This window comes from Colletotrichum karsti, assembly GCF_011947395.1.
Source record: "Colletotrichum karsti strain CkLH20 chromosome Unknown Scaffold24, whole genome shotgun sequence".
Classification (NCBI taxonomy): Eukaryota; Fungi; Ascomycota; class Sordariomycetes; order Glomerellales; family Glomerellaceae; genus Colletotrichum; species Colletotrichum karsti.
Window position 1 is genome coordinate 583015 of NW_024065924.1, and position 23940 is coordinate 606954.

A 23940-nucleotide genomic window follows, 5' to 3' on the forward strand; every position below is an offset into this window, starting at 1 on the left:
ATAATAACAGCGGAGTAGTGTACATTCATGCGAAGCACCAAGAGGCCAACGGGTACATCATAGAATGGGTATGCTCCAAGGGTTGAGTCACTGTGGTCTACTCTCAGCCCCCTCCGTCTTTTTCCCCTTGCTTCCCTCATTCGTCCAGCCGGTAGTCTCTGTGCGACCCAGGCTTGATTGGTAGTCCCATTCTTCAGCAAGCGATCCGATGCGATCGAGAAAGCCTCTCATGGCCTCCGGCTGGTGGTCGTCCCGGAAGAACTTGTACAAGGCCGGGTCGGCGCCTCCCTGCAAAGACCACACCGAGAGAAGACAGAACTGGATACTGAAGATATCGGGGTCGGGGAGGCTCTCGGGGTCTTTGGCAAATATTCTGATGATCTGACCGTTGCCCACGTGACTGGACGTGTTGACGTTGTAGTGGTCAAATTCTTCGCCCGAGGGCTCGTAGTGTCTCGAATCGAAGGGATCAGTACCGAAGTCCATGGGCGCCACCATCTTGGCGAGCTTGTTCTTCTTCATCCAGTGGAATCTGAGCTCGAGGCACCATTGGCGATTGAAGCCCAACGTCGGCGTCGACGTCGGCGTGGCGGCCCCGGAGCCTCGAGCGACGTGAACTGATCCTTCCTTCGGATCGACCCGGCCAATTCCCTCCTCACCCGATTGAATATACTCGTGGTGATACTGCGGCAGATCCTCGATAGTCGGTGGTCCAAGTGGTTCCAGCGCGAACCGTCCATCGGCCCAATACTTGTGCAGTCGGCCGTCCAGCGCGATCACGTTCCTGACGTCGTCGAGGAGCGAACCGTCGCTCCCAGCGAGCTTCTCCCCCAACCGCCGAGCGAGGTCCTCGCCTAAGAACGGGGCCAGAAAGTCAAGATAGCGGCTCAGTGATTCCCGGTGGTGGATCGCCGCGAGAGGGAAGACGTGGTAGATCTGCGGATCAGCCGTCCCCAGAATCGCGCAACGATTCCCCTCGCACGCTCTCGCCTGAAGAAGTACAAAGTTAATCACCTCATGATACGCCAGACAAAAAAGGGCTCCGTGGCGCCGACGACACCGTGAAGATCGGATTCAACAGTAAAGACGGTTTATGTACTTACTTGCGCGGTCACCTTGGCGTCTCTCTTCCCGTCCGTCGTCTCCGTGTTCGCATCGACGTAGCCCATCATATTTCCGCCCCGAACTGTTCCACATCGTCAGCGGAAAAACTCGGTGTTGCGAGGAACTGGTAGTAGTACAAAGACGGAGCAGCAGCGGAAGATACTCTTCAAGATTCGCCAGAGACCACCGCATTGCCCGAAACGCTGCGTCTGTGTCCGCGTTCTCCAACTCGTTGTGAAGTTCTTTCAAGAAAGGAACATCCTTTGATAGAAGCGCCGCCCATATGGAGCCATGCTCTAATCCGTTGTCGAGGAGAACGTAAGGCTCGAGCAGGCTGCGGATGTCGACAACCAGGGGGAGCTTTATGTCTAGATCGCCGAGGTATTCGGCCCCCTTGGGAGGACGTGTCGTAAGTGTCATTTGATGCTTCAAGAAGCGTGTAATTGGGGCGTAGGTTGTTAATAGTAGAGAGGGAACTTCGAAGATGAGTTGAGTGACGAAGAGGTTATAGGGTCGGCAGCCTGCAAACCCCCCAGCCAAATGGTAAAAGTTGTTACAAATTTACCTACCTTTTTGACCCGTAGCTACTTCTCTCCACCACTATCACCGTTGTCCATATCGAAGTCTTCCGTCCCCTCTGTTCTCGTTGGTCATCACCTTCGTCCTTGCTATATTCATCCCCAAATACCGTACCAAAAGCCCAAGAAACCATAGCTCCCGACTACCTCAACACCCTAGACCCTCAAGCGTCCTCCCGTCGCCGGAATCCGCGAGTTCCGCGATGAGATCAACGCCAACCCCCCCTCCGGACCGCCGACATAGAAGCTTCTGGGCCGCGGGCAACGCCTACGGTGGCCCCCGAATTTCGAAGCACCGTACAATTAACCCAAAGACTTCTGCTTTACTACGGAATCTTCATTTCACAGATGAAGAGATGGCAAGTTCTCATAGAATAGACATGTAGGAATGGATAGAAGTTGATCATTAAGTACATCCTATTAAAGCGACAAGACAACTAAACTCTTCCCAATCCCCATCATGCAAATGCGTAATTCCTCCCATGCAAAAGGCCTCCAAGGCCGTACCTTACCCATCCACTTTCCGACCTCGGCCTGCCTGCCTGCTTCCTTCTTCATCAGCCGTTCAAAATCGTGGATCCAGCTTCTAGGATTCCTTAAGCTCTCTCATGCAAACGAATCAACATTCGTGATAGTGGTATCATGTACTCTGTGGTTTTTCGCACAAAAATGTCAAAATTTGACATGTAACGACAAATGCAAATTTCTCAAACAAAATCAAACGGGCCTCAGACCTTGTCCTCGGCGCTGGTGTTGGGAGAACCCTCGCCGGTGCGGGTGTCGCCGGACAGGTTGGTGTTGGTGCGGTGCTGGGAGCGGCTGCGGCGGCCGGTGGACTCGCCGGTGTCCTTGCGACCGAAGGAGGCCCAGCTCTTGAAGCTGGACATGGTCATCGTCTTCTTGAAGTCGCGGCCCTCCTCCTCGCCACCCTGGCTGAAAGCGCCGCGGACCACCTTATGATCCTCCAAGAGATGGAAGGTACGCTTGGTGAATTTCCATGCCTCGACGCCGACGACGTAAAGGAGGGTGAAACCGACGGAAATGCCCCACTCCCAGGTGATGCCGACGTGCTTGAACAGCTTGGTGTTGAGCTCGGGGATGTAGACGACGGGGAAGACGGACAGGGCGCCGATGACGACGGCCCAGAACAGGAACTTGTTGCGGTAGAGGTCCTTGAAGAGGGGGAACTTGCTCGGGTCTTCGGGGTTCAGGCGGAACATGGAGCGGCGCAGGTCCTTGAACTCCCAAGCAGAGATGAGAATAATCCAGGTGAGCTCGGCAAATACTGCGGCACGGGCGCGGAAGACCGGTCTGCACTGCTCGCTGAACTCCTTGTTGCATGCAGAGCCCAGATTGCCGCCATTGGCACCCCAGACGATGATGACGAAAGTGACCATAGTCAAGGCACCCATGATAATACCGTAGACGACCATGTCAACGAGGATCTGGTTCGTGAAGACACCGCGCTTCTTGTTCTGAGGGGGCTTGCGCATGACACCTGCGGCGGCTTCCTCGCGACCGAGACCGAAGGCAGGGAAAGACGAGGTAACCATGTTGATCCAAAGAATCTCGAGAGGTGAGATGGGGAAGACCGAAAGCTGGTCGCTATCGCGGAAGGCAAGACCACAAACAAGGAGAATGACTTCACCAACGTTGGAGCTGAGAAGGTGGAGAATGAACTTCTGAATGTTGTCAAACATGCGGCGACCCTGGCGAATAGCAGCGACGATGGAGTTAAACTTGTCATCCGTGAGCACAATCTTCGAGGCAGACTTGGCGACATCAGATCCAGAACCCATAGCAATACCGACATCGGCACGGGCGAGGGAAGGAGCATCGTTGACACCATCACCAGTCATGGCCATGAAAGCATTGCGACGGCGGAGGGCGTCGATCATACGGGTCTTGGTCTCGGGAGCACAACGGGCGATAACAAGGGGCAGCTCCTCGAGGGCGTCGATCTCTGCATCGGTCATCTTGTCGAAGTCGGTGGCCTTCTGAACAACAGCCTTGGCGATGCTATCGGGCAAGATACCGAGGTTCTTGGGGATGATGCCGACTTCCTTCGCGATGGCCTTGGCGGTCTCGGGGTGATCACCAGTGAGCATGTGAACCTTGATTCCAGCGGTAGAGCACTCTGCGATTGATGCCTTGGTTTCGCGGCGAGGGGGGTCATAGATACCGGCAAGACCGAGAAGAGTAAGTCCTTGCTCGACTTCACCACGGACCTGTTCTTCCTTGTCGGAGGGAATGCTGGCCTGGTTGGTAGTGAACTTTCCTTCCCATTCGCGGTAGCTGATGGCGAGCACACGCTGTCCTTGAGAGGCGAGGTTGTTCATTTGCTCAAGAACATGTCCCTTCAGCTCCTCGGTAAGCTCCTGCTTAGCGTCGCCAAAACCAATGTGTGTGCAGAGATCCAGGATGCGCTCAACGGCTCCCTTGGTGAAGACCAGGCTGTTCTCGGAACCCCAGATGTCGGCGGATTCATCGCCGTTGGGGACATCGTAGATGACGGACATGCGCTTGATGGAACTGTCGAAGGGAAACTCGGCAAGCTGGTGCCAGCCCTTGCCCTCAAGAGCCTTCTTTCCAAGCTTGAAACGGTGGGAAAAGACCTGAAGAGCAATCTCGGTAGGCTCACCAGTGGTCTGCCACTTGGCCTCTTCGTCGTCATATCGCACGGTGGCCAGGTTGCAAAGAGCGGAGGACAGAAGGAAAGCCTTGAGAGGCGGAATCATTTCAGCGTCAACCTCGGGCTCGGGTGCCTTGGCGGGTTGCTTGTTCTGAAGCTTCTCCTCGGGAACATCGAACTTAAGGACGGCAGCGGATCGCTCTTGGTCGTAGTCGCGCTTGGGAGCTTCCTCGACCTTCTCTTCTTCCTTGGATTCGGTGTAGGTAACCTTGCCCTTGGTAGGGTCTGAAGGGTTCTGGGAGTCTCGGACGGTGTAGGTGTGGGACATCGGGAGCCAGGCCTTGCGAACGATCATGGCGCCCTGGGTCAGGGTGCCAGTCTTGTCAGAGCAAATGTTGGTGACTCCGCCAAGAGCCTCAAGGGCCGAAAGATCACGGACGACGACGTTGGCCTTTCTCATGACAGTCACGGCAACAACCATGGTGATGGTGAGGACACTGTGAATCTGTTAGCTGTGATAGGCCAAGGATCAAAAGCATGCTACTTACGCAACAAGAGACTCGGGAATGATGGCGATACCAAGCGAGACAGCGTAGATGATAACTTCGCCAGTAACATCGAACTTGTGGGCGCCAAAGACAATCATGGCCAGGATGATGGCACAGCCGAAAAGCAGGTAAGCCAGAGCTGCGAGCTTGCGCTGCAGAGGAGTACCCTCGGTGAGACCCAAGAACTTGCCGACAGCATCGTAGACGCGCTTTGTGAGACCGACGACGGGCTGGCGCTTGCCGTACTTCTTGTAGTTCATGGAGCGGCCAGGCTTGCGGACCTTCTTCTGGGTAGAAGCGGCAATCTTGCCGACTTCGGTCTGCATACCGGTAGCGATGACAATACCGCGACCACGACCCTTGCGAACGATGGTGGTGGCATAGCAAAGGTTGAACCGGTCACCAATGCCGACTTCGCCCTCCTCGGTGGCAGGCTTCTCGGTACCGGGAACGACGATGTTGGCCTCGGTGGTCTTGTCGACGGGGGCGGCTTCACCGGTCAGGGACTGCTCGTCGCAGGACAGGTTCATAGCCTCGAACATGCGCATATCGGCAGGCACGGTATCGCCCATCTTCAGTAGGATGATGTCACCGGGAACGACTTGAGCACTGCGAGACGAATTAGCTGTGTGCCAAGCAGAATCGCGCAAGTTGACTGGGCGCGAGGCGGGTAATTGCGCGCACGCAGGTGTGTACTTACTTGGGGATGACCTGAGTCTTGCCGTCGCGCAAAACATTGGCCGAAGGGGCAGACAGAGATCGCAGCGCATCCATGCGCTTCTCAGCGCGATACTCCTGCCAGAAACCGATTGTGACGTTGGCGACAATGACGAAGGCGAGAACACCGCCCTCAATGTAGTCGTTGATGGCGAAACTGAGAATCATGGCAAAGATGAGGACGAGGACCATGGCATTGAAGATCTGCTTGCTGAGAATGGTGTACCATGGCACCGACTCGCCGACCTCGAACTCATTTTCGGGGTATTTTTGTTGAGCCTCCTGGACCTGCTGAGATGACAATCCCTTGTCGATGTCGACTCCCAGGGCCTTGGCCGTGTCTTCGACCGACAGGAGGAAGGGGTGCTTCGGGTAGTCACCAGACATGATGTCGAGTCTGTACTGGTGACGACGGGTAGGTGATTCAGGTGGCTTCCATCAACGTGGAGGCTGGCGCGTGGAGGGACCTTCTGGTTCAACGAGCGATTGATGAGAGACGTCGCGATGTTTGGGGTCTCTTGTGGTGATGAGGTCAGATCAAAGATTGGCTTCGCGAACCGAAAGCTTCTTCTTCTTCTTGGTGGTGGAGAAGAGAATGATGAGTTGAAGTCTAGACCTTGAGAGATGTAAATTCCCGGGGGGACAAGGCTATCTTTATAGATTGACAGCTGACGGACGGGTAGCCTTGGCCTGGACGACAGAGAAAATGTTTGGAAGCTTGAGTGTCTGGTGGCTTGCAAAGTTGCTGAACCTTGAAAAAAATGTACAAGACGCCAAGGGCTGGGCAGATGATAACACGCCCCCCCCTTTGTACCGGCCTCTGAAGGCGTGAAGGTAGGTGAGTTGCAAGGCATTCGGTCATTGTGCCGACTGAAATGTTGTGATTGGGCATCAAAGCTGCTTCCAAGACGGTAGACAAGGGATATTCAACTTGGCGAGGGACTGGGTGAGCAAAGAAAGACGCAAGGGTGGTGAGCATTCTTGGCTTTTCTTGGGATCAAGAATTTGGAGAAGGAAGCAGAAAACACAGAGGAGACGGTCCGGCTGAGTGGTGGTTCTCGGGTGACGATGACCTTGGCGGAGCTCTTGGCGGAGGGCAGCGGCGTAGACGGAAGTGGGGCGCCGTGGGTGGAAGGTGGAGACCGGCGATGGTGGGGCAAGCAGGAGTCTGGAGCACGAGGTAGGTAGGTACCTCTGATGCTTCCTTCCTGCTTGGAAGTACTTGTCATCAAGGAAGACACACGGAGGAAAGCATGGGAAGGTACTTCCTTCCTCAGTTCTGTGTCACTACCTTACAAAGTAAAGGAATGAGCAAACGACCAAAGGAAATCAGCGGAAGGGAAGGCGGGGAGGAGAGGACGACCGCGGGGAAGAGAGACATGCAGGCCACCGAAACGTGCCTCTGAAATTGATGAGAAAAATCGATTAAATGCCAATGTCATTGCTAGGACAGAAAGCGCTTGCTTCTTCGGTAACCTGTACGGCCAATGGGCATCAAGCCTCAATCGGATGTCACCCATCACTGACTCCAACACCGAAAGTTACCTGCGCCGGGGAAAACAACGGACGAACCAGAGGCCGGGACGCTTCCTCCAGACAGACCAGCATGTGAATCGATCTGGAGATGTCTACTGATAGGATAGAGACGGTGTTGATGCAGGTTGAGATGCAGAAATCAGAGTGCACAGTCTGCAGCCGTACGATATGACGCCATTGGCCACTTCCCAAGCGAATAAGGTTATTTGACGCGACGAACCAATGACTGACTGGTCCCGACTGCGCCATGGGGAAGGAACATCCATCACGTGCTGCTCAGTGTGAAGATGCATACCGCACAGACTTCCAGCATTTTCTATGGGGCTACGAGGCCGTTTATGTTGTGTGATTGGCCCTTTCCCTCCTCCTGCTGTGATTCCAGACTCCCACATCGCATTACAGCGGGTGGAGGTACCTTGCCAGCCAAGAAGTATAGCCACGGTACTTACGCACCTCAGCGGACTCGCCGCCTGTGCGATAACAGCAGGGGGCGACCGGTAGCGTCTTGGCTGCTGCAAAAACCCACCGCAGTCTCTGTGTGAGTCGCTGCCCGAAACTGGCGCTGTGTTTCGTTTTATTTGGCTGTCTGCGTTCAATGTTGCGCTGCGCTGCGTCTTGCTCGGCGAAAAAATGGAAATTGTCCCATATCAACATCCCCTCAACAAAAAGCCTCCGAAACATACTCTGTACCTTACTCGCATATTGCCTTTACTTGCACACCCTCAGTTGCCACAAAACTCAATATACGACGCCTCGCTGCTGACTCCCAATGACAAGGTTTGATATCACGTGTACGCGTCAGCTGACCCAGAAGAGGCTCGTGTGAACATGGAATCTGCCTGACGGTCTGACCGGACGGCGATATCTCACTCTGTCGTCCTCGCTTTCCGCCGGGCGGAGCGATACCGGATAGCCACCCGGCACGCCACATTTCAGTCACTTCTCGCTCGCCTCCGCTCCACGCCAAGACCTACCCTCAACACCACCACGAGCCAACCTCAGCCCGGTCGCGTTACACCCATCACAGGATGAAGACGACGACGTCTCTGGGGCCTGGGCGGCCGGGCGAAGCAGGAACACATGGTGGGCAGCAATCTTCAATTCCGGACGACGACTACCGACGGCCATCGCCGTGATTCCGGGGGTGGTTCGAGGAAAAAGCAACCCTCTTCCGGTTCAAGGCGATTGCTGTCTCCATCTTCGCCGGCCTCCATGCTTCCAGTCGTCTCCCGCGGATTCCTGGCAGATCGCTGTCGACTGCTCCCCAAAAAATGCGACGCACACGACCGCCTCGCAACCCTCGTCCTCGATGCGCGTGTGGCCTCGTATGGACAAGATGGCTACCCACCGCTGCGACTCCGTTTGCGCCGGCCCTACTTGGCTACTTGGCGGTCCCTTGGCGGTTCTTGTCCTACGACTCGACAACGTTGGATCGACCCCAACGTGGGATGACGGTCGCCGGGCTACGTATCCGTACGAAGTACGGATACAGCCTGGAGACATTCCAGACTCTGGCTTCCCGATTTCTTGCGGATTCCATCATCCCACTTTCCATCCGCGCACGCAAATCCCTACAATATGACGGCTCCAATTGACCACTCAACATCCGTCAATCCGATTCAGAGACCCCCGAATACCGAACCGCTTCGGCGACCACCATCAAGCGACAAACTGCCCCGAGTCACATAGACGCATGGAGGGGAGCAGCAGAATTCAGAGGCGCGTCGACGATCCTAGCGCGATTGCTGATCCCATCTGTCGGTGTCCCTCATCTGAGCCGCCCGTCGGTCGCCGTGCGTCGCCCATCATCTGCACCCCGCCTGCCGCTTGGTGCCCGTCCCGGCCGTCTCAGACGAACTGTCGCTCCGGGCGGCTGTCCATCTATTTCTTTCGTCGCAACTCCCATCGCCGTCCGTCATGGACCAACAACCGCCCAAAATCCCAGCTACTTCGCGCCTTCGCAACTCTCGAACGATCTGACACAGTCACAATCTTTTTGGTGGAGTCGCCAAGTACTTGGCTCTCGCGACCGCGCAAGTTGGTGTGGACCAGCCAAGTGACGTAGGAGGTTCTCCCCAGCCGTCCTCCCGTCTTGCTCTCTCGCACCCTCCTCGGATTTCCCTGGTCTGCTTTTCGCTCGGACCAAACCGCCAGCCCCAGAACTCTTGGTCGAACGCTTCTTGGCAACGAAACACCTTTGCCTCGTGCCGCCGTGGTCCCTTGAGCCGTCGAAACCCAGATCGGAATCCGAGAGAACCTCTTACGCAACCGTCTCCAATTCCCTCCAATGCCGTCACCAATCCTCACCCCGCGCTGTCGCCTCCGAACCACTCCCTCGGAGCCGCCGTCTGTCAACGTCCTCGGGTCGTCGCGTCCTACCCAGTCTGTGGTAATCTAGAGGTAAGACAAGCCGCTTGCTGGCCACTTGCGAGTTGCCGGTGGCCGAGCGTAAGCAACTCGGAAAAACGACATGGCACACCACCAAAACGTGCCCGCGACGATGATCAGCGCCGGCATCACCACCTAAGCCTTCCACTATCCGTCTTGTCCGTCTTGTCCTACTGAGCCGTGTGCTCCGCAGAATGCTCTGCTGCTTTGCCGTGAGCTTGAATTACGGCACTATGCATGCACCCGAGTCTTGGATGATGGCATAGACCCCTTCGTGGGGTCGGCAGCGTGAGCCAGAGAGTCCACTCCAGCTTCTACCATTTGCTCGTGCCCCGTCGCGACGCCGTCATCCTACAGCAGGAAAAGCCCTCCCGACTGCAAAATCTCAATGCGGTCAGAGGCAGAGGCCCAGCCTGCGGTCCCAAGGGTCCTTTTTGGGGCTTGGTAAAGTTGCTTGTCTGCATTCTTGCATCTACACCCTCCTCCACTTCCTGACTGCCGCGGGGAGCAAAGACAGAACCAAAAAGTCTTGGGTGTTTTCTTGGCCTTGGCGTATCTGACCAACGGGCCCGACCTTGCTTTGTTACAAACGTCATCCCGCCAAGACGAGACGATCAGCTGAAAGGCGTTTCGAAACCGAACTTTTTTGACAAACCTCGAAGATTGCCCTGTGCTTCCTTGCCACACCTTATCTATTGACAAGTCTGGGACATTCCGGGGAGGGTGGATGGAGGGTTCAGATAATCGAGAGATGGCTTGTCGGGCCTGCCATTGGCCTTGTGTCGGAGCCAAGATCCCAGCCGAGATTTGGTGATTGAGTAACGCTCTGCTGAACTATTGGATAGCCACGGTGACATTTGTGAACTGCGATGTGTCATTCTATTGGCCGGTGCTGCTTTTTGTGTGAGTTTCTGGTGTAGATGGTGTTGTTCGTTGCAAAGAGACAACGACGATATCCTCACGATCCATAGGTCTGGTACCCATGAGGCGTGTTGCTCAAGTTGATAGTTCTCTTTGAATCATAGACTAGATACCTTATTTTGATGAATGTCGAGCTTGTGATGGAACCTATCCAATGAGTTCACCACGAGTCACCAAACTTCAGACATCGTAAAGAACGCTTGAACTGCTATATGAATCGTCCATAATCCGCCGTGATGTTCATGATGTCTATCACAAACTACTTCACAAATCACCTACGCAACCTACAACTCCTACCTCCATCCACAATGCGCGTCATAGCCATCACAGCGTTCCTCTTCCTAGCAGGCAGAGGCAGTACTCGTCCGTCCCCCCTCCCTCGTCAACCACAAACCTCTAACATTTACACCACCCAGACGCCCTCGCCCTCGCCCTCGCCCACCACCAAGACAAACTCCCAACCCCAGCCTCGCCGCAACTCGCCGAGCGGGACCTCGTATGCTCCCTCGTCTGCGGCATCCTCCCCTCCCTCTGCAACGACGTCTGCAAGACCTGCGCGGCGCCCAGGACCTTCTGCGAGAAGACCAAGACGTGCGCCGATTGCAAGAGCGACGGCGAGAACTGCGGCGCTTGCGGGAACAAGGTGAGTGACTCTGCCTCGGGCCGTGTGGTTGGTTGTTGGAGTGTCTGGTTGCTGATGATTGGGGATGGGGGTAGTGCGGCGCTGGATACACGTGTTGTAACTCCAAGTGCGTGAAGAAGACCGCGATGAGCGGTGATGATGGGAATTGCGGGGCTTGTGGGAATAAGGTGAGATGATGTGCTTGTTCTGCTTGGAGTTGAGATGTTTGCTAATGGTTGGGGGGTATGAAGTGCGGCGCTGGATACTCGTGCTGTAACTCGAAATGCGTGCCTCAGTCCGTGTTCGAGAATGACGACGAGAACTGCGGAAGCTGCGGCCACAAGGTAAGCCCTATCCATCTACATAACCCTCCAAAGTATCTCTGAGCTTTCCTCTAACAACTTCTTTTCGATAGTGTCCCGCCGGAGACCAATGCCACAAAGGAACCTGCACTCCGCCCATCGGCAACACCTGCCAGGGCACCAACAAGCACTCGCTCTCCAGGACGTGCCATGCCCCCGGCTCGACGTGCGGGGAGAGTGGCAAGCATGATTGCGACTGCGCGATGGATCTTAAGGGGAACGCGTTCTGCGGCGTGTCCGGGGAGGCGGGCTCGGACTGCGGACGGAAGTGTGAGAGGGATAAAGAGTGCTGGAAGGGCGAAGTTTGTGGAGTCGGAGCTGGGTGTTGTGATGGTGGGATCGGGGGGAGGCATGGGGGGAAGAAGGGTGTTTGTGTGAAGGTTTGTGGGAAGTGAGGTTCGGTGAAGGAGGTTTTGATGACCACTTCTGTGGTTGAGATGGGTGGTTGTCGGCCTGGTGTTGTGTTGGACTGTGACGTCCTGGTTCTTATCTTTCATGTTGTCTCCGTACTCAGCTGATAACGATCTAACAATCTTGAAAGGGGAAACTATAACTCGGTCAAAACACGAAACTCGGGTTATCTAATTCCATATGAGAGGACCTCCCTCCTCCAGCTTCGGCGCAGCTCGCTCCGGACAAGGACAGCAAGCACGGCGTCTCCTTCATCGCGACGGTCTTCGGTTGCTGATTTGAACCTTGTGGGTGAGGAGGGTAGATGTATTTGTCTTTAATGGGATGTTATCATAAATGGGAACATCGCGATGAAAGAACTGCATAGTTTACAGGACTCAGGTGTGCTATTTTCTTCACGAGACCGGAGCTTCGTCACGCATATATCCACGATGAATTCATAACCCCAGCTGTGGTTCGAAGCCCCCTACAGATTCAAGTCTGCTTCATTGTCAGATAGGCCAGCACAGGCTGTAGACCGAGTATCAACCGCTGCCAGCACCCGGCGTGGCCGTTGGTGGTGTATCTGGCTGAGGAGGACTCTATGAGGTGTCGGCGACGAAGGATTTGGTAAGAATTTATGGTGACTGTGGGCTGGAGAGCATCTTCGATTTTGGACCATCGCCTCTGGTTAAGTTGGTCCCCTCGTATTTCTAACGACGAGACGGCGCTGAAAGGGAGGATGTGACTAAATAGAAAAGACTCACATGTATCTTGAGTGGTCACGAAGAGATCAAATGGAGGATGACCACAAGATCATTATATTAGACTGACCTAATGGTTCAACTCTCGATAGCAACAGATTCCTTTGGTAGTAGTCTAAGTTTGGCCTTATAGAAACGTGAATCCTGAGCGTGAACCTCTATACGTTCGACACAAGAGACTTGGCTCCTCCTTAATAACGAGGCAGTCGGAGGGTAACACTTAGTGAGACAGATCGGCTACGAATAATCCTATGATGATTCAACGGCCTATGCGGAGATTCCGCTCACTGGGGGTATCATACTGCGCAATAGCATGGGCCAGAGGCGCTACCAATAATGAATTTATTGCTGCCCAGACGGGACAGATGCACGGGCTGCAAAAGCCAGACGGACGAATGATCCCGTCAGACACGATCATCGATGCATCATGAGTAGTCAAATAATGTATGTGCCTTGCGTCTATGGTTTGACTTCATGACCAGGTTGTTATAGTCACTCTCCCGGACCTTTACTGCCCAGAAAATGGAAACCCGAATAGGCCTTGTGGCATATATATGACTTATAAGCCCTCTGTCGCAGAGGTCAACCTTGATGAGAGCAACGTGGAAGCCTGAAGCGACATGCGACTCAAGAGTAGGCGTCGTTTATCAACTCAATTGGTGCTTGATGAATACTGAATGTACATCATACGAGCACTACAGAAAGCAGTAGCATGTATGCTTGCCGTTGTTTCGACGTTGTGATGTGCCAATAAGCATGATCTCCCTTGATATTAGCAACAGGCATCCTCTTAAGTTACGACGAAGATGCCTATCAACAGTGATTTTCACACATTAAGGCGCCTCATGACTTGCACCACATCAATTTTGTTAGAACGTGGATATATCAAGCATAGCTTGAGGTGCATATTGTCGGGAAGCAAGAAGATATGAAATGAGGTAATCAGTTGATGCGGCTTAGCATGAAGTCGTCAAGGTAAAAGAAAAAACCCCAAAGCTGATGACTGAGAAAGGCGCTACTTGAACGACGTCAAGCAAAAGGCAAAAGATTATCGCACACTTGGGTGTTGCTCATGATGGACCGACAGGGGATCGAACCCTGGATCTTCCGCAGGCATTGAGGAGGATGCAAAGCGGACGCGATACCACTTCGCCATGGGCCCGAGGTACTGGATCTGAATTGATCAGTCAGCTGGTTGCTTCGTCGGCCGCCAATCGCTGTCCAAGATGGTCAGGAATTCCTGGCTGAATTCGTCAGAAGCGGGTGTCAAATGCCCCCTCACATGACCCCACATCGGTGTGTGTGTCAGACGAAATCAAAAACACGTGGAGGAATTCCATGAATCAATACTGAGATAGTACTTGAGTAAGCAGCTCGTCCTCCCGTCCAACAATCCACACCGAGCGGGGCTTTAGCCCCGTCACTCCCCTTGGTGTAGTTGGTTCATCACGTTCGACTGTAATGGTTACGTTATCATCGAAAGGTCTCTAGTTCGATTCTGGAAGGGGAGAACCTCATATTTTGCCTCCTGCAAATTCCAATTTTTTGCACAGTCTGCCCTCTAGAGGTATGTGCGGAATTTGCTTTTGCATTCCAGACGTTGCCCACTACTATGCGACCGGGACGGTCCGGCTTGCTTCCCTGCGAACCTGAACTCAATTGCTGTGGCTGCTCCCATGAAAGTTCTCATGCTCAAGGCTGATCTCATGTTTTGAGAAGTTACCCTATTGACTCTTAGGCTTTTGTTGACATTGAATACATTCCATGAGCAGAATCGCACACTAAGTAAGACAAGATCGTTCCATCGTTCCTTCAGACATCCCGGTTATCTTCATTCCAGCCCCTGTTGCCAAACCCGCCATCGACATCAACACCCTCCCTCCTGGCCTCCTTCACAGCCTCTCTGGCCTCTTGCTGTTCTCTCTTCTTCCTACGCATTATTAGCAAAGGTCTCCGGCAAGGACTCCGCTCACCGTCCAAACTCACCTCTCAAGCCCGCTGGCATCGTCGTCAAACTGCACCTCCTGCCCGGGAGCCTTCTGCGCCCCGCTCTTGCGATCCACGGCGTCCGCGACCTTGCCCTCGGCCAACGTCTCCATCTGCTCGGCCTCTACGTTCGGGTTCTCGGGACCGTCGTCGTTGCCGCTGCTGCTATACGCCGTGTTGCGCTCCTCCGTGGCGTCGACGGGACCCGACGAGTGCACGCCCTGACCGAGGGAGCTGGGCACCGCGTCGTCGGCCGTCCGGGACTGGGACTGCGGGATCGGGGCGCGGCCGAGGACTGCGTCGCGCGCGCTGGACTCGCTTTGCTGTGCCGCGGCCTTTTCGGCCGGGTTGCCTGTCGCCGGGTTTGAAGTCGTCGTGTAGGCTTCGGCCTTGGGCGGTTGTGAGGGTACGGAGGATGACATGGTGACGGTGGGTTGGTGTCCGGCTGTGTCCTTTGATGATGTGTTTTGATGGTTGACGGTTTCTTGGCTTCAATTTGACTCAGACCTCATGAAGATGATATTGATATCAGGTATGTATCGCGGTTCGAATGATTGAGAATGACATGCGAAAGATGCGCTCATATGAGTGACAGATCGATGACGTCGGTGGGTGGGTGATACTGGATCGGCGCTTGTTCGCTTGGACAGAGCACGATTGTCAGATTGCCCATCTCCGTCATCGTAAATTGCAATCAAATCAATTCATCAATAATTACTAGTTGTAATGAGGCTCTACTATCGCGATGATTGCGGTTTGTTTCCAGATAGCTAAGCCACATGCACGCCAAACTGCTTGTTCCAGCCACTTCTCACAACATTTGTCTCCCGGCGGTCCTGAACCCCGCATGGATGAGACTCGTGGGCATGGCAGCTGTGAAAAAGCCATTGATCGTGAATTTTCGCAATCATGGTGTAACGATGCCAAATCGCCTTCCCAGCATTGGACGGCCGACGCGGGGTCGTCTGCCGCTCGCGATCGGTACCAAAATTGCACCACCCTGATCCTTGGTCACTCAAGACGGGCCGCATCTGATTGCTCAAACACCGTGATATCTCCCACGCAAACGCCAGGACAGCATTGGCCCCCCCGCACCATGATACTTCGGCCAAGACAAACTATGCCGCGAGATGGGGGTACGGGGACCGGGATGACGGCTCCGACTCGGCCTCGACACGTGCCGGCGACTGCCGCCGAGGACGACGTTCCCTGCGTCCGGCCTACCACATCCGACGTCGAAGCCAGCGATTGGTACCTGTGTCTGATATTCACCTATGGCAGAATCTGAGTTGCGTATCGCGCGATATCGCGCAAACTCATCCCAAGTCGCTTCAATGCCGTGCCATTTCGGGAACCCGAAACCACGGCGCGTATAAGTAGCGGGAGAGCCCCCGGGTGCTGCTGCGGGATGGACTTTGTCCTGAAACCTAAATAATCCAACATCATCTCTTAATATCGCGATCATGGCTCCATCCGCGACAGCGACGGCTCCCAAGCCTGAAGAGGCACAGACGAAGGCCTTGCCTGTGAAGGACTCACAACCCGTACAGAACCCTCAGCTCCAGGAAGAAGAGCTTCCCGAACGCCTCACGGGCCACAAAGAGCCATTGAAGCCGAGCGGAGCTCTCGATAAGTTCGAACACTTCGACGTGACGCCCATCATCGGCCGCGAGTTTCCCAACGTCAATCTGAAGGAGCTTCTCAGGGCCCCCAACTCCGATGAGCTCATCCGTGACCTCGCCATTACCAGTACGCTTCTTTTCGGGGGTTGGCTCGGCCACTTCTAACAGTAGAGCAGTTTCGCAGCGCGGAGTCGTCTTCTTCCGCAAGCAGGACGACGTCGACAACGACCTCCAGAAGGAACTCGTGCAGCGTCTCGGCGAGCTCTCGGGAAAGCCATCGACATCGAAACTCCACATTCATCCCGTCAACAACGCCGCCCGTGGCAACGACAAGGATGACGAGATCAGCGTCATCTCGTCGGCGAACGCGAAGAAGTTGTCGCTGTACAAATTTCTGAACTACAACAAGAAGCAGACACAGAGGACGCAGTGGCACTCGGATATCACCTTCGAACCTGTGCCGAGCGACTACGCACTGCTGCGTCTGACCCAGTTGCCCAAGACTGGCGGAGGTACGTTGCGCGTTCACCATAATTGGTTTCCCTGCTAACATCACGTAGATACTGTAAGACCATGCACCCCGGACTCGTCGACCTGGTAATAATGCTGACCGACCATCCTCACAGCTCTGGGCCTCGGGCTACGAAGTCTACGACCGCATCTCCAAGCCCCTCCAAAAGTTCCTCGACACCCTGACCGCGACCTACGCCCAGCCGGGCTTCAAACAGGCGGCCGACAATAACGGCTTCAAGCTCTTCGCCGCCGAGCGCGGCGCCCCCGAGAACGTCGGCGAGATCCTCGAGGCCGTACACCCCGTGATCCGCACGAACCCCGTGACCGGCTGGAAGAGCGTCTTCGCCTTCGGCCACCACGTCGAGAAGATCAACGGGCTCGCGGAGGACGAGTCGAGGCACTTCCTCGACTGGTTCGTGCAGCTCGTCCTGGAGAACCACGACCTCCAGGTGCGGCACCGGTGGCAGAACGTCAACGACGTGGCTATCTGGGACAACAGGTCGGTGTACCACGCGGCGACGCCGGACTACTTGCACGAGAATCTCGGTGAGAGGTCTGGGTCGCGCAGTGTCAGTCTTGGGGAGAGGCCGTACTTTGATCCGCAGAGTCTCAGTCGGCGGGAGGCGCTGCGCGCTGCGCGCTGAGGCTCTCGCGAGCGGAGAGGTATCTTGAGTTCGTAGCGTAGATGGAAAGGATCGCTCTGGCCACCTTGTCGACGCGCAAAGGACATCCGGGTTGGTCAGGTTAAACACCAGGTGGGTCTCTGAGAAAGACTCACATGAAGTCAAATTTCTATACTCAATCCTGCTTTTTTGCTAGTTCTAGATCAATTCAACTTCGTTCTTACTTCTTCCAAATTGCTCCCGTCAACATCTCCACGCAAATCAAAGAAAACCATGGACGTCCAACTCCTCCGTAGTACAGGGCCGGCCGGCACTTTTCACGAGTTCAGCGCCCTCCCACCCGAAATCCAAGTCATGATATGGGAAGAATTTTACCTCGAACCTCGGTATTTTGTTCCTTGGGCGCATCGTTCCTGCAACCTGATCGGAGCAGGATTCAAAATTACTGTGAACATGTACGTCGCATGTAGCTCAAGTCTTCATTACCAAGGCATCGATACTCAGATCAACCGAATGTCCTACCACGTGGCCCGCCGTCTCCGCCGTCCTTTCCGGTTTCCGACGATGTACTGGGAGGACATGAGGGTGGAGCAAAGCGCCGGTGGTGTAGCTGACGCCCGCCTCAACTGGGACACGGATATCATCTGTTTTATCGGTCATCACCCGGACAGTGAGCTGGGCCCGCACTGGTCGCACAACATTCAGAACTTGGTCGTGGGCCGGAGCGGCGGTCAAACGGCGGAGACTGGGTGTTGGCTGGTGGCAGACTTGTCGCCTTTGGACAAACGGGCCAAGATCGAGAGGATCAGGAACAACCGAATCCCGAGTGATTTCTTCTACGATTCGCCTGAATTAACGAAGCATTTGAGACATTGGGCCTATGTTCAGGTCCTGAATCAGTCACCTCGTATATACCCCGAGTGGTGGGAGGAGTGGCACGGCCGGAGAGTGCCCCCAGGGGGCAAGACGCAGTATTGGAATGGAAACGACTGGTTCAGTCACATCCACCGGGGTTCTCACGGACGATATAAATATACTGACAGCTCACAAGGGCGACAAGGCAGTCTCATAGACGAATGGTGTATCTGGCCACAGTTTGCCCGACTCTCGCAAGATGGCACCACGTCTGAGATGATGGAAGCGAGCCCACGCGTGTACGTCCTCTCAGAAGGAGAGCTCAGGGCTTAAAATGTCAAATACAAGGTCTTCGAGAATTTTGGACATAACGAGGAGCAATATGGGTCTTCTGTAAGAAGGAGAACATAAAGCTAGAAGAGAAACAATAGTAATCAAGTACACATATACCTAATTTCAGCACTCTGCTTTCTGTATGATCTAGGTCTAAGGCAACGCGGCTGATTTGTAACTGTCACGCTACGTGTAGGCCGAAGGAGGTTGATTGATTGTCTGAAAGCTGGTATTTTAATAAATGCGGCGGCCGCACTATCAAACGTTGGAAGCGTCATAAGCTGCATGTTCTGGCATTCGTTAAGCACGCACCAACAGCTGGGTGAAAGCAGCGTCGAAGTGCTCGAGAAGATATGATATCAGACTCCAAATGCGCATCTGTCCTGCGCTGATCAAGCCGAGCAACGATCCGAGTGGAGAAAATCTGCGCCAGGATCGAAAGTCCCTGCGAGAGTAGATTCCTTCCCGTGGCACATCACGAATGCTCAGGCCATCAGGCGGTCAAGCTTTGAAGCATATCACAAGACCAGTATTGGAGATAATCGGGTTTCCGGACTTATGGTTGAATCGGACAGCCAGCTGGGCTCTTATCACGCGTGCGAATGAACATACACTGATCAGTCCACGCAATCACAAAGTGCTATTTCCTGCGGCCGCCGAACTCCTTCTCAAAATTCAATGGTTCGTCTGAACAAGGTTAAAATTAACCACGTCTCCATCGAAGAATCCGTGCTGTCCCGGACGTCCCAATTGCACCGACCTCCTTCCCGCGGTGCAACTCCCCAGAAACCCAGCGATTGCGTGGACTTTTTCGCTGGGTTCTGGGTCGATTCCCAGGATCCAGGATCTCTGCGCTAGATTGTCTCAGACTTCTGATTCTCCAGCGGGGCCGCGTTTTCTGCCTGTCAAAATTGTCCAATTCCTTCATCCCGCCCCCTGCTCCCTGCCTGAACGTCAATCACTTCCCGAAGGAGACCTCACTTGCGGAATCTCCATCAACTCAAAGTTCCTTGGGTCGGCGGGACGCCGAAGCTCGGCTGTGAGTGCGTAGGGAAAGTCGCGCCATTCTGATGAGGGGAGGAATTGCTTCGGTTTGGTTGATTCGAGAGCTTTGTACTTCCTCTTACTTCCTTTATCTCAAGACTCGTGGCTGTATTAAAGATGGATAGCTGTTTGATTCCGTGAAGTCTCACCTGGAGCCGAGTCTTTGGGACCAGATTGGCGCTCTAGGAAACGGAACAGCCCGCGGAGAGATCCATGATCCAGTCAAGGTCCACTGATAGACCTGGCGGTAAGATCACTGGATGCGACCGACTATCATTCGTGTTCACAAGCTGGGGCAAGCTTGTCCACTGCTTGGTACTACCAGAGCTCGCAATGTAGCTTCAAGTCTATTGCTTCGCTTCGTTGCCTGTACGAGTTTGTTCTTAGGTGTTTTCTCTTCTCCCAACATTTAAATCGACTGGAAACATGGACGTACCGTGATGGGCTCGTCGTCTGACACCCATCACTGAATTTATTGCTCTCTTTGGACGCCGGTACGGCCTCGTTGAGTTCGCGTGCCATATGTTGCGTCGTACGCCATGCCGTGGTCCTCTTCAACACACCGCCGAAGAATTGCGGCATCCACACGGCAGTCGTCCGAGTCTCCGTCCGGCGAACTTCTTCAAGAGGTCGGGGCCCCGAAATCCGGTTCCAGCACCCCGCGAGTCAGTCAGCTGAACCCGACAGTGAGGGACCAAAACTCCATCTCTTCAGAACAGAGAAGCACGGTTGCTTACGATTCTCTGATCGGTAAGTATCCGACTCTTGGTACTTCGATGGAGCGGTCGCTTGCAATTCTGAGCTTTGACTTCGCGCATGCATTCTAGAACGATAAGACCATTCTCCCAGGGCATCGTTCGTCTTGGCTGTCAAGGTTCGCAGAATCTCCCTGCGTTGCCGAATTCTCGTGGACTTGGGTGTCTAAATAGGCGGCTTGGCATGTGGCAAGGGAATATCTAGCGCCCCTGAGATGATGCAGGACCAGCGGGATATTACGTCCCGACGAGGGGATGAAAGCCAGCCAATGCCGTCGAAGCAGAGTAAGAAGCGATTCTTCCTTTTAAATTCAGTTCGAAATTGTTGGGACAGAAGACAACCTGATCAGTCGAGTCTTTGCACTCCAAACTCGGAGTCTCAACTAGGTTAGCGAAACTCGTCGTTGAAAAAAGGTCTGCTCCCCGTAAAATAGAGCACACACGTCTGCGGCACGGTCACGGCTTTGGGAGGAACCAACCGCAGAAAACTGCCGTCTGTGCCGTGGATGCCGCTGTCTGTCGACGGAAAAGGCGGTTCGTTGGGGTCATCTTGGGGGCTAGATGTAATTAATTTCACCCGAACCCTGTCCAGCCAAGCCTTCGTATCGAAGGGACCCATGCTAGGCGATGGCGAAGCCCCCGTCGTCTCTGCGGTCGAGAAGCAGAAAAAAAAGGCTCTCTCCAGGATGATTATCCTGCGTCTGCTTTTCAGGTGGTGCAGTCCTGATAGTGCTCCTGCACGATGGGGTCTCATCTTGTATGCGGACATAAGCTGCACATTCGGTAGCCAAGGCCATACTACCTCGTGGCAAGAGCTTGGATCCCGGCAACCTGGAATGGGATCATGCGGCTCAGAACCAATAGACTGCGAATAGCCACGTGTAGGGGGAGGGGACAGGTGAGGAATGGTCCGAGATGGTGGTGATCTTCTGCACGTATATATCCATGGAAGGGTAGCACGCTTACCGCGATGTTCCCTCTTTGGCCTTTCTCTTTATCCCTCTCGCACCCGAGCTGAAAGGATCATACACTCTTTTGCCAAGCAGTCTCCCCAATCTTGTCGAGATGCCTTCTCTCGGAAGAGCCCTGCTGCTCGCCGCGGCTATGCCGCTGGCTAACCTCGTCGGTGCCCAGAACATCGTCGTCGATGGCCAGGCCATTGGTAAGTCAGGCGGCAGATACATCAGGCTGATTGTCTTCGTTTCGGTTTTAACTAACGTCGTCTGCAGAGGCCAACGAGGTCACGATTGCCCCCGCCGCCGAGGAGGTCCCCGAGGCCGAGATCCCGGAGGAGACTGTCCAGTTGACTGACGCCGTGCTGGCCAATCTCACCCAGCTCGAGCTCACCAACATTTCGCTCTTTACTTTCCCTGACACCGAGGGCGTCGAGAAGCGCGCCCTTCCCAACAACAAGTGCAAGACCTTCCCGGGCGATCTGTTCTACCCCAACGAGCTCGTCTGGAAGGTCTTCAACCTCTTGACTGGCGGTGCTCTTATCAAGACCGTTCCCCTTGGAGCTGCCTGCTACCAGGGTGAACACTACGATGCCGAGAAGTGCCAGTACCTTCTGGACAACTGGTCCAACTCCGATACTCAGTGAGTCACATGGCGAACATGACGGCATGTGAAACTAACCTTTCAAAGCGACGAGCATCCCACTTCAGTCATGTCGCCTATCTACCAAGGAGCGACTTGCCAGCCCCAGAACGCTGCCAACAACGGCACTTGCGAGATCGGTGGTTTCCCCCTTTACTCAGTCAAGGCCACCAACGTTGCTCAGATCCAGCTCGCCATCAACTTTGCTCGTAACCTCAACCTTCGTCTGGTCGTTCGCAACACCGGCCACGACTTCCTTGGCAAGAACACCGGTGCCGGTGCCCTTTCCATCTGGACTCACAACCTGAAGGGTCTTAAGTTCATCAAGGAGTACCAGTCTGCTGGTGGATACAAGGGCCCTGCCTTCAAGCTCGGTGCTGGTATCCAGGTTTCTGAGCTCTATGAGGCTGCCAACAAAGAGGGATACACCGCCGTTGGCGGTGAATGCCGCGTAAGTCAGTGAACCCATGAGCCTTAACAACTCTCTAATTACTTTATAGTCCGTTGGTGTCACTGGTGGCTACCTTGCTGGTGGTGGTCACTCTCCTATGAGCCCCGTCGCCGGTCTGGGTTCCGATCACATTCTCGTAAGTGCATGATTTCATACATCGTGACAAAACTCTAACATTTTGCCAGTCTGTCGATATTGTTACTCCTGACGGCCGTCACATCACCGCCGATGACAAGACCAACAAGGACATCTTCTGGGCTGTTCGTGGTGGCGGTGGTGCTACCTGGGGAGTTGTCACTGCCATGACAGTCCGCGTCTACCCCAAGACCAACTTCTCTGGGTAAGTCCTCCTACTAGCAACTTACAACAGTATTCTAATACGTTTCAGTTTGACCTGGACCGTTAACACTGCCGAGAAGAACGTTTCCAGCACCATCTTCTGGGCTGCCATGGAGGCTTACTGGCGCCGCTTCCCCGACTTCTCCGCCAGCCACAGCTACGGCTACTCCACGATCTTCCCCGCCGGCAACGGTGCCTACCTCTGGAGCATGAAGCCCTGGCTCGTTCCCGGCATGGCTCTCGACGACTTCAAGGCCATGGTCGCCCCTCTCTTCGAGGAGTGGGCTACTCTTGGCTTCAAGGTTGAGCCCGAGTACTTCGAGCACGACAACTTCTACGACACCTGGAAGAGCCACTTCCCCATGGAGAGCGTCGGTGGCGCCGAGATCCGCACGGCCTCCCGTCTCATTCCCAAGGCCAACTGGGAGGACGCCGCCCTTCTCAACGAGACTATTTCCACGCTCAAGGGCATCATCAACGAGGGATCTGCCTTGATTCACTACAACATGAACGCCGCCGCTCCCGCGGATACCACCGACAGCGCCGCGAACCCCGCCTGGCGTGAGAACCTCATGTTCGCTATCATTGGTAGCGGATGGGCGGCTACCGCCACCAAGGAGGAGGTCAAGGCTGCCAACGTCCGCATCACCAACGACTGGATGCAGCGTCTTCGCGACATCACTCCCGGCAGCGGTGGCTACGGCAACGAGGGCGATGTTATGGAGCCTGACTTTGGCCAAGCTTTCTTCGGTTCCAACTACGCTCGTCTCTATGAGCTGAAGAAGAAGATCGATCCCTGGGGAGTCTTCTATGCTCCCACCGCTGTCGGCAGTGAGGACTGGTACATTGCCCGCCAGGAGGACTGGCTTACCCTGCAGACCGACCGTCTTTGCCGCAAGTAGACGTTCGTTAGTAATGGACTGATGATGACCGTGGTAAAGCATGGAGTTTCGGGACGGCTTTCGTGTATATATCAGGATTGAAGCTTGTACAACTACTTCTCCCTTCGCCTGTTCATATTGACTATAATGCATGTACATATTATGTGAAGAACATAGTAGCTTTCAAACCGTGGCGACTGATCAGCACGTGCCTCTTCAAAAACAGGTATTATGCTTCTTTGGAAGTAACGCATGAGAGGAGCCCAATGGATTCTAAAGAGGCTAGGAAACTCACGATTTCGACAATCGCCAGAGTGGGCGAAGAACTCGGAACCCGTACTGGGAGATCTTCATGTGTCTAGTAACTTGCTTCTGTAGCG

The 23940-nt window shown here is 54.5% G+C and overlaps 6 protein-coding genes across 6 annotated transcripts; 3 read left to right on the forward strand and 3 right to left on the reverse strand.

Moving 5' to 3' along the window:
• Positions 1-87: 87 nt before the first annotated feature.
• CkaCkLH20_07668 (uncharacterized protein) lies at positions 88-1524 on the reverse strand (the record flags this gene model as incomplete). Its single annotated transcript, XM_038890385.1, has 3 exons — positions 88-990; positions 1104-1186; positions 1242-1524. 3 exons carry the CDS (start codon positions 1522-1524, stop codon positions 88-90), a joined length of 1269 nt encoding a protein of 422 aa, XP_038744435.1.
• Positions 1525-2410: 886 nt separating this feature from the next.
• Positions 2411-5966, reverse strand: CkaCkLH20_07669 (potassium/sodium efflux P-type ATPase; the record flags this gene model as incomplete). Its single annotated transcript, XM_038890386.1, has 3 exons — positions 2411-4811; positions 4863-5471; positions 5563-5966. 3 exons carry the CDS (start codon positions 5964-5966, stop codon positions 2411-2413), a joined length of 3414 nt encoding a protein of 1137 aa, XP_038744436.1.
• Positions 5967-14374: 8408 nt separating this feature from the next.
• Positions 14375-14970, reverse strand: CkaCkLH20_07670 (uncharacterized protein; the record flags this gene model as incomplete). The annotated part of the gene is made up of 2 exons (XM_038890387.1): positions 14375-14492; positions 14549-14970. The coding sequence occupies 2 exons, from the start codon at positions 14968-14970 to the stop codon at positions 14375-14377; spliced, it is 540 nt and encodes a 179-aa protein (XP_038744437.1).
• A 1041-nt stretch (positions 14971-16011) lies between these two features.
• Positions 16012-17327, forward strand: CkaCkLH20_07671 (alpha-ketoglutarate-dependent sulfonate; the record flags this gene model as incomplete). The annotated part of the gene is made up of 4 exons (XM_038890388.1): positions 16012-16297; positions 16347-16682; positions 16731-16735; positions 16797-17327. The coding sequence occupies 4 exons, from the start codon at positions 16012-16014 to the stop codon at positions 17325-17327; spliced, it is 1158 nt and encodes a 385-aa protein (XP_038744438.1).
• A 252-nt stretch (positions 17328-17579) lies between these two features.
• Positions 17580-18494, forward strand: CkaCkLH20_07672 (uncharacterized protein; the record flags this gene model as incomplete). Its single annotated transcript, XM_038890389.1, has 1 exon — positions 17580-18494. The coding sequence occupies one exon, from the start codon at positions 17580-17582 to the stop codon at positions 18492-18494; it is 915 nt and encodes a 304-aa protein (XP_038744439.1).
• Positions 18495-21358: 2864 nt separating this feature from the next.
• Positions 21359-23581, forward strand: CkaCkLH20_07673 (uncharacterized protein; the record flags this gene model as incomplete). The annotated part of the gene is made up of 6 exons (XM_038890390.1): positions 21359-21455; positions 21523-21889; positions 21938-22340; positions 22390-22476; positions 22526-22680; positions 22729-23581. 6 exons carry the CDS (start codon positions 21359-21361, stop codon positions 23579-23581), a joined length of 1962 nt encoding a protein of 653 aa, XP_038744440.1.
• Between the last annotated feature and the right edge of the window lie 359 nt (positions 23582-23940).